General features: G+C 42.8%; 1 protein-coding gene across 1 annotated transcript in view; it reads right to left on the bottom strand.

Annotated features, from left to right (window-relative positions):
- Positions 1–14,777, bottom strand: part of SH3GL3 (SH3 domain containing GRB2 like 3, endophilin A3) — a 168,082-nt gene that overhangs the window by 30,183 nt on the left and 123,122 nt on the right. Inside the window, exons 5-6 of the mRNA XM_068275335.1 lie at positions 12,049–12,182; positions 2,983–3,141 (exon numbers count right to left, since the gene is read on the bottom strand). Of these exons, the coding sequence (XP_068131436.1) occupies positions 2,983–3,141; positions 12,049–12,182 (293 nt within the window). The remainder of the gene's footprint in view (positions 1–2,982; positions 3,142–12,048; positions 12,183–14,777) is intronic.

The raw sequence follows: 14,777 nt of genomic DNA on the forward strand, positions 1-14,777 counted from the left end.
TATATATATATATATATATATATATATTAAAATATCTAGTGAACATTTCTCAGCTGTCTCTACTTGTACTACAGTATGTGTGGCGGCTCAGTTCCAGCAAACTGCTAACGTTTACATTCCTTTACGAGCTACAATTAGTGAACAAAAGATAAGATTATCGCATCTTTGGATGCAGCCAGAAGCTGCCCACTGATCAAGAAAATGCTGTTTAAAGGAGAACTGAAGTGAGAGGTATATGGAGGCTGCCATATTCATTTCCTTTTAAGCAATACCAGTTGCCTGGCTAACCTGCAGATTCTCTGCCTTTAATACTGTTAGGCATAGACCCTGAACCAGCATGCAGCATATCAGGCGTTTCTGACATTTTTGTCAGATATGACAAGATTAGCTGCATGCATGTTTCTGGTGTTATTCACATTACTGCAGCCAAACAGCCCAGCAGGGCTGCCAGGCAACTGGTATTTCTTAAAAGGAAATAAATATGGCAGCCTCCATATACCTCTCACTACAGTTCTCCTTTAACTGTTTGAATGCTGTCCTTCAACCATTTTTTTTTTTTGTGGTAATAGATTTTATATTGTAAATAATCTTTTAGAGCAAAAAGAAATGCTGAGTTTCACACCACTTTAAATTAAACCACCTGATTAAATGTAACTCAGGTTGAGCCTGCTCTTGGCAGGCTGACAATTATATGTGCCCGCCCTGAAAAAAACACCTTATTATGGATGCAATTCAAGGCTATTTAGGGATGTGTAATCTAATTACCTCATTGTTCTGTGCACAGAAAAGGGAAGAGTATTAGAATCAATGTAAGTGTCTCACCATATCAATAATATTGGGGCCGAAATAGGTCACAGTAATCGGTAGGACATGCTGCAAGATGTAGGGCCGACTTACTCAATTGGGTGCACGGAAGTAACCGAATGATATTGGAACGAGCGACGAACGCAACAAAACCCCCGACACTGGCCCCCCCAATGTGAAATCCCCCCTACTCCCCCCCCCCTTCTTTAAAGGGAACCAGAGACGAAGCACCCTCATGTATTTTACCATATATATCAGTGGGAACATTAGAGAAAACACCTACCCTCCTGCTCTCTGTTTTATCCTTCACTGCTCAGCCTGCTTCTTATCAGCCATGATAAAATCTCCGACTGAGCATTCAGTCTGGCTTTGCTATGATGACTCAGCTATAATGATTCCTGAGCAGAGCCAGACTGAAAGCTCAGTCGGGGATTTTATCAAGGCTGATTAGAAGCAGGCTGAGCAGTGAAGAATGAAATAGAGTGCATGGTAGGTGTTTTCTCTAATGTTCCCACTGATATATATGGTAAAATGCATAACGGTGCTTCGCCTCTGGTTCACTTTAAGTGCCCCTTGCACTATACATTACCTGTCCCTGGCCGCAACTTGTCCTCCGCTGGGTCCGGGCGCAATCCTTTGTCCATACAGGCGCCCCACGTGGTTGCCGGAGTAACGGGGGCGCGTGTATGACATCATACTGATGTCGTAAGGCCAATTCCAGATTGATTTCAGTATGAAATTGATTGGTAATCTGCCTGCAGTGTATGGGCAGCTGGCAGATCTCTCTCTCAGATTCAATTAGAGAGATTTGTCTTTTGGTCGAATCTGCTCATCATCACTAGATGTATGGCCACCTAAAGTCACAAGTAGTGAGGAGTAATATTCTAACTTACTAAGCTACCTGTTAACACACCTGCATATATAATCTTGTCCATATACCGCAACACATATGTGTCAGCAGTGTGCTCCCTCACCAGGGCCAGCCTCTGACCTGAGCATCACATGCACAATGGCTCCGGCAGGATGCTTCCCGGATGCTCCCTTTCCCTCCGGGCTGCGGTGCAAGGTTACTCACCTCTCGGTATTCAAGCAATCAGCTTGTGCTGTGCCGGCGCATATTGGCAGGTCATGTGATGAGACACGCGCATTACAAAGGCATAGGGTTTTAAGTTTAGGGTGGACCTTGCATGCCCAACTAATTTCAGCCCAAAATTAGTCACATGTATTGATTGTATATGCTGCAAGATGACAGGCCGACGCGTTTGATTGGGTGCCCGGCGGTAACAGCTTGCAATATCGGGATGAGTTACGAATGTGACGGAAGCCCCAGCGCTGTCCCTCCTAGTGTAAAATGCGCCCCTCCCTGCACCCATGCATGAATACTTTACCTGTCTGCGTGCGCCTCTGGCTCTGTCTCGGCACTATTCCTCACATACACGCGCCCCATGTGGTTGGAGGTATAACGTGTGTGTGTGTGTCACAGACGCGCCCACATTACACCAGCAACCACATGGGGCGTGTGTGAGGAAAAGGAGTGAGGCAGCGGCGTACACCGACATCTTAAGTATTCATGCACGGGTCACCGGAGGGCACATTTTACACTGGGGGGACAGCGAGGCAGCATCACTAGGCCGACTCCCGCAAGTTTTCAATCGGGAATCGGCATGAGGTGTATGGGCAGCAGACAGAGCTCTCTCCGATCAGAGAGAGATTTGTCTCTTGGTCGAATCTGCCCATCATCGCTAGATGCATGGCCACCTTAACACTGCTAACAAGCAATCCCAGCACTCCATATTGCACTTGTTTTTACAAAACTGAAGGTCTTGGCAATAACGTATGTTATTATAAACTGATCATACCCCTATACTTGATTATCAAAATACAAACGCTTTCTCAAGTTGGGCTTTAAACAGTGAATACAGAATCCACAGCATGACCTCTCTTTCATGGAGGTGTTATCACTGCTCCCCCACAGCCATTGTCATCTCATCTCCCATCTGTTGCATCATCACACTGTTCTTCTCTCCGCCTCTCCTTTTTACTAAGCTGCATTGTACATGGCTGTGTCATCAATGTGGGCTGCTGCAGAGGAAACTACACACAACTGACAAGACACACAGCATATATTCCTCACTTCAGCACAGAACTAGCTCTCACCCACAACTGCTGCATACTTACATCATTTTCCAGAAAATTATACATGCTCCTCTCAGCTATTTCTTTAGATTCCTCAAACTTCTCCACAGCTTGTCGAACCTCCTCATCTGGAATCTTTCCCTGTCGTTTCTTTTTATAATCATAGTCTAGGCGGCGGCCTTCCAGCTTTCTCAGATGATACTAAGAAAAAAAAAACGCTTCATTAAAAGTCTGGATATTTTACAGCTTTACAGAAAAGCTGGTAAAAGAGTAACATTAAAACATTGTAATATGACATAATATGTGTTAGTAGTACAGTGATAAAATACTTCTGACACTTCATTTCAACATGAATCAGTTTCATTATTAAAATGTATTGTTTATAAATGTTTTATAGTGCCCATACTATTAAAACCTTCGATTTCCCCATTTGACCAAAATGATTGAACAGAGTGAAAATCGAAAATATATATATTTTTTTTCAAGTAAACAAACGATTATTCAATTAATTGGATAAAAATCTAATTGGACATGTTGGAAAAATCTGGTTGTTCGATTGTATAATCCTGATTTATAACTGCTTAGGTTGTATAAGAAACCCCTTTTCTAGGAATTTCGGAGAAATCTACCGTTCGTGTATGGTACCTCAAAAAGTATTTTAAAAGCTATTCAACCAAACAGAATAATGGATCAAATTTCTCTGATCTAAAAAAATAAAAAATTGAACCGTGCATGGGCACCATTAATGTGTAAAAACATCTCTTTCTATATTTAAAGTGACCCTTTTGTACTATAAATATGTGATATTACTTGTAAGACTATTTGTTACAATGCTAAATTTGTTACAACTATTTGTTACAACGCTAAATTGTAATTTAAACAGCATAAATAAAGAAGATATAATTATCAGACATGGCCTTTCTCCCACACGAGTACTAAGCAAAATCCAAGTTTTGATCAGCAATGCAAGTTCATGTACGCTCTATAATTGGCTTGCTCATTAGCACAGGCAACACTTTTTATTATTTATTTATTTTTTTAGTAAATGTGTGGATTAAAATCAAACTGAAACATGGGGATGCAAAATGTTGTATATGCAGCAATGAGGAGAAGTGCACAAGCGGCAATTGATTTCTTTGTGAACCCCCCCCCCCCCCAAAAAAATGACTGCTTTTAGTATTAATAAACATTTAAAATGTGACTCTGTAAATAGAAAGTAGATACAGTGTCTTTCTTGAACTTCCCACATGACATCTGAGCAATGACACAATGTTTCAGAGATAAACAACATGGAAGAGGGAGAAGCAACTGCCATGGGATTAGGGCCCGTTTCCACTAGTGCGACGCGATTTCGCAGGCATTCCGACGCTTGTAAAAACGCATGCGGGTGCGTTTCCGCATGCGTTTTACCCGCGATTTCGCGTGCGATTTCGCATGGCAGGGTGCCATGCGAAATTAACCATGACACTGCCAGGGCAAAATAACATTGAGAAGGGTGCGAAATCGCACGCGAAATCGCGGGTAAAAACGCATGTAACAAACGCATGCGTTTTTACTATTAAATACATTAGCGGCGATTCGCACGGATTCCCGACGCAGGCGAAAACTGTGGGTCCCGCCGTGCAGATTTGGCCCGCCGCCAAATCGCTCCCGCACGCCGCACAGGTGGAAACAGCCCCATCCACTAACATTAACTATGCGAATCCGCATGCAGTGCCCGCATGCGGATTCGCCCTAGTGGAAACGAGCCCTAAGATTAACAACAGAAATACAAAGGAGATGATAATAAATGTAAATATAGATGGTAGCCTGAAAGTAATGAGGAAGCTAGAGAGTCTGGACTCCAGCTACTTGGGCAGTGTGACAAGACAAGGGGGTTGATTCACAAAGCTTACTTATTTTTCACCTTAACTGTAACGGTCCATATGGACAGCAGATAGATCCCTCTCTGATCATTATCTGACCAGACAGGGATCTATCTGCTTGATTTCCCTCTACACACAGATTTTCAACTGATTTCAGCATGTCATCTAATCTTTGAAAATCTGTGTGTTCCTGATGGGACCCCCTGGGTTGTGAGGTTCTCACCTGTCCGCTGAGCGGTCCATCCCTTTCTCTGCTTGTCCCTGCCTGCTGCTCCATCTTCTTCACTTCCTGTCCCTGGGAGCCTGTGTGATGTAATACAGAGGACAGACACTAGGAGTGCTGTGATCACTAGAAGCCCCTAGTGTCTATCCCCTGCATTACATCACACAGGCACCCCGGGGACACAAAAGTGAAGACGACGCCGGGATGAAGCAGAGACCCAGTCTACTGGAACTGTGTGGCAGACAGATGAGAGTACCTTGTCAGGCGCCAAATCATATGCCGCTGGGAACAAAACCTTAATCCGCCCGCAATCGAATCGAAAATTTCCCCCAGACCAATCTAGTGATTTCTGCTGGAAATTACGCAATCGTTTCATTGAATAGGCCAAATGCTGAACCAATTCAATCAGAGCGATCAAATCGGCTGTAAAACGACTGGAGAAATTGGTGAGAGAGCTAATGTATGAGATAAACAAGTCATTTAAGGAGAAATAAATTGTGAGTTAATACGTATGGTGAGATAATTAAACAAAAAAGCTTTGTGAATTAGCCTCAATGGGGAGCTAAAGATGTTCAAGCTAGAATAAAAAGCAAATGGTGCTTTATAACTCTCTTTGTTAAGCAAAAGTAAAAATATCTTCAAAAGCAAGATTAGACTGACACTGCCATACAATTGTTTTTTTTTCTGTATGCACATGGTTATCAAGCATATTAACTCTTAACGACAATCAGAAATCATTGTATTTCTTGACTTGTTGGAAATAAAAAGAAGCAAATGAACACAGAAAACAGAATTCAAAAGGATTTAGTAGAATTATATAGATCGGGAAATGCTCTACACAACCAACATGCAGCCAAAGACAAGAAAGCTCTAGATTGGAACAATTTTGGTTGTCGAAGTAGAATCAGCCAAATAGCACTTTGAAAAGATCTGTAAGGGTGGAATAAAGAATTTTCCTTATCTACATTCACAGGGATATGCTGCTATTTCTTGGCATAATAATTTCATATAGCTACCATGCAAATGTACAGTTTTCACATTCATGGATGAGGGTACAGGTGCCATTGCTGTAGAAGTGGCGAGGTGTGTCCATCATAGAAATGGGTGTCGCATCAAGAAACCTGGATCTCCTGATGAAATTATTTGACAGAAGGAAGTTTGATGGCCCACGATTTATGGGCTGGGTGGGGCACTATAGAATTTCCTTAAAGGACAACTGAAGCAAGAGGGATATGGAGGCTGTGATATTTATTTCCTTTTAAATAACACCAGTTGCCTGGCAAGGCAGGCGAGATAGACTTCAATTTTTTTGGGGGGGGGGGGGGGGGAATCAGTTGCGTGCCTGTGCCCTGCTCAACCAAATCTAGTGCTGAGCCACCTCTCTGTTATGCAGTCAATACAGATAATATCCTATCCAGGATTCAAAATGAAGGGTCTAGCTCTGCAAAGTAAGACTGATAACCACTATGCTGCCAATCAATTTTTAATGAAAAAAAGCGCTTTATTGGACAGACTGATTATGAGTAAAAATATTTCTTTAGTAAAATCAATTCAAATAGATTAACACTGCTTTAGGAATTTTAGACACACACACACACACCTAATTTGATCTGATTTTGCATTTGTAAGTGGACAGGTGATGTGTGACTCATTGCAGTTTGATAAGTGTGAGGCACAAATAGACACACAAACAGACAGCGTATAATCAGTCATCTGTTTTCATTAATCTCACAGGTGCGATATTGACTGAACTTGGAGCGGATTGCTTTCAGAGGAGTATTGCACATCTGCACGTGCTAGAAAATAACTCAATATGTTATAGCACTGACTTAGCAGCATCTTCTGGAAAAGAGAATATAATTTGATTTATAACAAACAGGAGGTGTGTAAACTTACAATACACTCAGCTTAGCCACTTCATATTATTCATAAAAGTGTTCTCAGTAGAGATGTGTGGATGCTGTTGCAGGTGAAATATTCAAGAGCACTATTAACAACTGCTTTCCAGCGACTGGAAATTTGGGCGCCCGCTAGTGGCGGAAGTTTGGGGGGAAATTTGGGCTCTTGTGGCACCCGATAAATACCAGGTAACCTGAGCCTAAATTTCTCCAATTGCTGATTTCTTTTTTGTATGAGTGCCTATGGCGGGGCCCAAACATTTGCATTTTTGCAGGTTTTCTATGCGGAATGGTGGTGGCAGGGACACTCAAGGTTAGCCATTGGGGAGGGGGGGGGGGGGGGGGAGGGGGGGGGGGGGGGCGGGGGAGTTTAGGCATACTGGTGGTGGTTAAGGTTAGCTGTGGCATGGGGTAAAGGATAGCCATGGGGAGGGGGGGGGTTATTAGGGTTAGCACTGAGGCGCTACACCTGCTATTGCCGAAATTCTGTTTTGTCCCCACGTTTATTGCCTGATGAAGTGGGCTGGGCCTGCGAAACGCGTTGCACTGCTTTTGGGGTACCGTATAATAAATGTATTAACAAGTAGAAAGGCAGTTGGCACTGCAGCAGTGTGTAGTCAGCATGGAAGGGGATTAGGCAGGTAAAACACACCTCACCCACAGTGTTGTAACTTGCGTGCTCTGATCCAAGGGAAGTACATACATGGAAGAAGGAGAAGGAATGATCGGCACTGCAACGTACATTTATTCTTCAAAAAGTGAGGCACAGTCCGAATGCATAAATACAAAACAGTTGTGCAGCATACATGGACATACCGGTGCTCAGAGGTGTGATGGTGACGGTGGGTGCTGGGCACTGCAAAACTGTTTTGTATTTATGCATTCGGACTGTGCCTCACTTTTTGAAGAATAAATGTACATTGCAGTGCCGATCTTTCCTGCTCCTTCTCCTTCTTCCATAATAAATGTATTGATTTATATGAAGTCAGGATCTCGTGTCTGCTTTTGGGAGGCAAGCCCACCACTTCCTCCAAGCAATTTTTAAAAATGTTATTGACTTTTATCCTGCTGGCGCCTCTGTTCTACATACAAATACTCTGTGTCCACTCCTGGTGGAGGGGAGTGCTACCCCCTTTCTTGTTTCTATACTATAGAGAGCGACTTCATAATCCTGAGTGAGGACAGGTCTAATTTCCTCGCCTGCCTATTGAGTGGTTGCCTGCATGGTAACCCAGGTTTGTGAGTATAATTTCTCTCACTAAACCACTTACCAATTGTCTTTAACACACTACACCATATTGGGCTCTAGGTTTTTTCTATTTTAATATCGGTAAATGTACTGACATTCTACTATCTGATTTTCAGGTGCCCAAATTTCCTCAGCACACTTTTTACATGTACGCCTGGTTTCATACACAAGTCCTATGCAGAGGCAACAATGGACACATGTGACCAGGTCGGTGGATATAGCCTACGATGGATGTTGTGAAATCCAAGAGCCATCAGCAGATGACATGAAGTTCCTTATGCTGGGTACACACGGTGCGTTCCCGCACTCGATTCCCAGCCACTCGATTATTTCTGATCGCGTTTTGATGATTCTCATGTAAAGTATGCCAATTCGACCTAACGATCCATCGAAACGCGAATCGGGCATGTCGGAAATAGTCGAGCGGCCGGGAATCGACTGGAATCGAGCGGGGAATCGAATGCAGGAACGCACCGTGTGTACCCAGCATAAAACAGCGGAATTATTGTATTCTCTATAATCTAGTGATGGATAGGCTTTGTATCTGCAAGTTGAGATCAGGATGCAGCCCTTGGGTTTAACCTCCTGTCCTTCATGTGTAAAAACTGAAAGAAGCAGCATCAAAGACAACTAGGCAAGATAGAGCTATGATAAGCAATAGACAAAGGGAAAATAATTGCTAGTAACCAACAAAAACTTTGTCAGAAGCAGCCAGAAGATCTGAGAACTACCAGCAAAGTAAAACAAAAGTAACAGGAACCAGCGGACCGCAAACTAAGATAATTAGTTCAGAAACAATAGAAACCACAAGCAAATTGGAAACAGGATTCAGAAACCTGAGTAGCATCAGAATAACACGAAAATCCAACAGGAAACTCTTCTTAGCACTGACAGAGTTAATGGAGCAGTTATTTTTTTCAGTGTAGTACGAGAATAGTGTCAGAGGCATGTAGAATAGTCCTAGTGCACGTTACCCTCTATAGTTATGAGAAATGCGAATGCGTGTCCACAGTGGCACATCCAGTGGAAATGGCGCCTATGCAAACACTGAAGAAATTGTGTCCCTCTCTAAACACCTCACTTCCATCTTTTAGAAAACGTTTCCTTAACATCACGTTCAGCTTAATAATGGTTTTACGTTATGGCACTAAATGAAAATTATAATCACACCTTCACTCATGCCTATTGATCAATGATGTGATCTAAGTTGTTGATTTTTTTTTACTTTTCTACACTTTAGTGACTGATCCTCTTGATGACAGAGCACCTTAGTGACCAAGCCCCAGAGCACCCTGGCCTGTGGTAATAAAGATCTATCATTACAGACACCTCTCCTCCCACTTGAGTCACACCCATTGTGTCATATTATTATTTAGTATTTATATAGCGCCACATATCCCCTAGTGACAAGCTCTTTAGGGACAGAGTCTCCTCCCCTCCCCAAATAAAATATCCTTTTTGTGACAGACCCATTATGCCTGATGCACACAATGCGACCTCCCGGCAGATTCACCGATCGATACAATAATTTCTGACATGTCCGATCTATTCCAGATCAATGACAGGATTGATTTTCAGATCATTGCTGCTGCTACATCTACTACCCCTGCACCAAACACTAACCTCACTGCAGCTACACTTTAAGATGCCCATTAACAGTATAATTTTTCCATCAGATGCAATCTTTCAACTCGGAAGGTAATTATCGGTTGTTCCCATAAATGGGTCAATTAGGAAATTTTCTCTCTTCAGATATGATCGCAAAATACAACTTTTAGAACGATTACATTTTGTGTTCCAATCGAGCATAAAATCATTTCGATTTCTGCCACACACTGCTCAGTTTTCTGTACAGTTCAATCGTAAAAAGTGCATTGAAAGATCACATCTGATGAAAAAAATTGTACAGTTCATGGGCACCTTAACAGGACACCGCTAACACCAACCTTGCTTCCACTACACCTAACACTAACTAGCTTGTTCCTTGCGCTTGCAAAATCCTAATACTTGCTGCTTACAGAGTCATCACAGCCACAATTAACATTGCTGGCTATAGTACAGCTGAGATGCGACACAACCGGCTTTGTGGAGCGTAAGCACTTCAAAAATCAGTCTGACAATCCGCTTCCCAGCTCCAGTGAAAAGAGAAAAAAGTTGCTGGGTAGCTGAAATCACAGCACTTTCTCTCAGAGAAGACTTCCCAATGCTGTGTCTGTTGGGGCATTTTCTTTACATTCTAAGCACCTAAGAGTCTCCATACAGCAGGTTCTTAGGGTAGCCTCTCCACAAAGTGATACACCGTATAGTAGAAGGAGGCACTCCACAGGCTGGAACTTTCACGTTCAGTTTTATTACATGTCGATACACACTACATGTTTCGGGCTCCGCCCTTCATCAGGTGTATCAAGGGCAGAGCCCGAAACACGTAGTGTGCATCGACATGTAATAAAACTGAACGCAAGTACCTGCCTGTGGAGTGCCTCCTTCTACTATACTGTGTATCACTGTGTGGAGCAGGGGTGGTGTGCCTGCCTGGAGGAGTTGCACCGGCACCTGCTCTCCCGACTGAGGATTGAGCCATTTGAGTCAAGTTCGATTACCTATTACTAGCCTCTCCACAAAGCAGGATGCTATTGTAGGTTCTCCACATGGCAGGCTTCCAGGGCATAAGAGTTAATGGCCTCAATTCACTAAGCTTTATCAAACACTTTATCAAACGTTTCATAATTTACATCATGGGTAAAAGCTAATTTTGAATGCACTAAGGGGTTATATATTTATCAAATGTGTAATCGATAAAACTTTCAATAAATATATAACACAGTGAATTCAAAATTATATTTTACCCATGAGGTAAATTATTAAACGTTTTATAAAGTGTTTGATAAAGCTTAGTGAATTGAGGCCATTGTGTTGTCTCGCACACACTAATGCTGGGGATACACGGTACGTTTCTGTACCGTGTATCGACCAGCTGATCCGACCAGCTGATCATATTCACCTGGCCCGATCATGCCGCTCGACCCGTGCCCGCTCGATTCCCGCCGGCAGACAATGGCAGGGAATCGAGCGGTGATAAGGAAGCGCTGGCGGGGACGAGCGTCAATCGATCCGCGCGGACGAGCGGGGATGCGGCGGGGGTCGATCCGGCGGCTAATTGGCCGCCGGATTGACCCATTTATGCCCAGCATAAGGTATCAAACCCATTATCTATAGGGGGAGTGCAGCAGCTGGAAAATGAGGGATATGAAGCCCCCTGTACAATGCTCTAGCTAAAAGAGCTGGCACATCCAAAGTGAATCTTTATTGGTTCCATATAAAACTTATAGCCAACATTTCGGAGCCACCTAGGGCCCCTTTGTCAAGGCACAATTTGCTTGAGGGCAAAAATCTGTCTGCTGCTGTAAACAAGCTCCTGTGGGGTTAATGGGAGTAGGACTCCTCTAGACACTTGCGCGGAACGATGTGTACTCAGCGGGAGCACGTTACTCCGAAACATTGGCTATAAGTTTTATATGGAACCAATAAGGCTTCCAGGGCAGTCTATCCACATATCAGTTCCATTTCATGGCATGTTTTTCAGCAGTACTGTAGCACATTTGTATTTGATCTACAACGTATATAGGACACTTAGAAACTAAAGTGCTCTCTTGGCAACCCAAGTGCAATTCAAGCACAGAACTTTCTAGTGAGCACTGCCTGTATGAGGAAGAGAGGATGGCACAACCAGTACATTATGACCCAGGTTAAACTAATTCTCCTGATATGTAGACTTATAATGTACTGCGTTTTAACAGTAATTTACTGAGGCAGTTCATGAACTGTTACAATTCTCCCAGAAAGAATGATAGATTAGAGAAAATAAATACTTACCAAAATCTCTTTCAAATCTTTGTCTTGTAAAGACTGTAGAGGATCAATAAAGTTCTGCTTAACATTGATATCAAGAAAATCTTTCACCTCTGCCATTTGTTTCATACTTTCCCCAACTTCCAGCAATGCGCTTCCTGGTGTAAATGGAGATTTTATTGACAATCAGCTTAGACTACAAACAATAGAAACAAATACTGGCATACCTCATAATGTAACTATGGAGATAACACTACTATACTTCTACATTTTACAGTTCTTTGATCTCCACAATTAGAAGCTCTTACAACAAAGTTCCTAGGGCTCAACTATGGGGTAAAAAAGGAGGACTTTTAATACTGTACTTAGGACTTTTCAATTGTCGACATTCCTTTTTTTTTCTTTTTACAGTATTTATTTACTGTAATTATATAGTACCAACATAACACGTAACACTACAAAAGTACATTAAATAATTCCTATCACTTATCACTCAAAGGACTCACAACGTAATATGCAAAGTACAGTCTAGAGACTATTTTGGGGTAACCAGTTAATCCTCTAATATGTTTTGGGCTGTGGAAGAAACCCCATGCAAACATGAATAAAGTATAAACGCCATATTTTTTTATCTAGGGCCCAGAGACCATTAGAACATTTATTATATCATATTTTAGGAATCAGCAGGGTTGAATGTCTGCAATGTGATGTAGCGCAGAAGTAGCCTCTCGGGAGGGCCCCGCACTACACTCAAAAAATAGGGGTCTGCAAGAGGCATAATTGTAGATATTGGGCCTTAAAGGGATACTTAAGCCTGTTAAAGAAAAAAGACTCACGGTACCTGGGGCTTCTACCAGCCCCCTGCAGCTGTCCTGTGCCCAGGCAGTCACTCACCGATGCTCCGGTCTATTGCCGCGGGTTAGTTTCGTTTTTGCTGACCACTGCGCCTGCTCAGCTCTGGCCATGCATATCCTTCTCGTCCGCAATAGCATCCTGCGCAGTTGCGGACAGCAACTATTGCGGACAGCAACGCAAAGAAGGATACGCGTGGCCAGAGCTGTGCAGGCGCAGTGGCCTGCTAACTCCCAGTCGGCAAAAACGAAACTAGCCCATGGCAGAAGAGCGGAGCATCGGCGAGTGGCTGCGTGGGCACAGGACAGCTGCAGGGGGCTGGTAGAAGACCCAGGTAAGTGAAACACTTTTTTTTTTTTTTAACAGGCTTAAGTATCCCTTTAATTATGATGAATTTGGAGGACATCTTTACAGTCTTTCTTAAGTCCCAAAAAGCAGTAGAGGCCCAAGTTTCAGGTACGAAATAACATAAGTGACTGTCTTTAATTCACTAAGCATTACCACATTCGGTAATGCTGAAAACAGACGATTTTACTGATCACCTTCCCAAACTCCAATTCACTAAACCTGTTACCGCACAGAAAATGAGAATTACTGACTAGTGAGGTAAATTACCGACTTGTGCAATAAATGCCTCAGAAGCTGTCAGGAAATTGCAATTCACAAAGATTTACGCATTCAGTAAATCTGGCAAAAGCATTTGATATTTTTTTCCAGCTCTGACCAGCCGAAAACTCACTCTTTCCATGCGGTAACATATTGACCGATGTAGCAGAAAGCCAATAGGGAGAGCCACACTGTGATTTGGTCTGATGCCCTGAAAGGTGGGACTTCACTTTGGCAGAGCAGGGCAAGAAGATATTTCATGAGGCTTTTCTACACACTTTAGATGGGAATATCTGTATACTGTTATACAGAAGTGCTCCCCCTGGTGGCTGCAACACATCTAAAGGGATGTCAGGGATGCACTGGACATATAACCCCCAATTTATACACACAGTTTCCTGCCTCACGGCTGACTTGCTCCACAGCTGGTGCCACTTAACGAGCAGGGCTTAGTGAATGTAAGCATGTTTGTATAGTGAGAAAGAAAGAAGAACCGAGAGCCCAATATGGTGTAGTATGTACAGGCAGGAGGATAATTAGAAGGAGTATAAATAAAATACTTACAAACCAGGGTTACCTCCAGGCAACCACTGTATAGGCAGATGAGGAGATTAACCTGTCCCCACTCAGGATTAAGAAGTCGCTCTCTGTAGATGTGAAGAAAGATGGAGTATCCCCCTCCACCAAGGGTGGATATTAGACGTATTATATTCGAGAACAGAGGCGCCAAAAGGATAAAAACAATATTTAAAAAAAGTTTTAAAATTGCTTAGGAGGCAGTGGTGGACTTACCTCCTACAAGCAGGCACAATAAACTGTGTATTCAAAAAAAGGTAAATTTATTGGTACACTCCAAGGGTAGATTGCAACGCGTTTCGCAGGTCAAGCCCGCTTCATCAGGCAAATACAGAAAGGAGTACACAGCAGTATGTCCGGGTAGAACCTGAGGCGCCAGGTTCTACCCGGACATGCTGCTGTGTACTTCTTCCTGTATTTGCCTGATGAAGCAGGCTTGACTTGCGAAACGCGTTGCAATCTACCCCTGGAGTGTACCAATAAATTTACCTTTTTTTGAATACACAGTTTATTGTGACTGCTTGTAGGAGGTAAGTCCACCACTGCCTCCTAAGCAATTTTAAAACTTTTAAATATTGTTTTTATCCTTTTGGCGCCTGTGTTCTCGAATATAATATGTTTGTATAGTAAATTACTGAACGTATGCCTCATGCGGAAAATCTTAAGTGAATTTGGAAAAAAGTTTAAAATACCGAATATGGTGCTTTACCAACCAAAAT

This window comes from Hyperolius riggenbachi, chromosome 3 (assembly GCF_040937935.1).
Source record: "Hyperolius riggenbachi isolate aHypRig1 chromosome 3, aHypRig1.pri, whole genome shotgun sequence".
NCBI lineage: Eukaryota > Metazoa > Chordata > Amphibia > Anura > Hyperoliidae > Hyperolius > Hyperolius riggenbachi.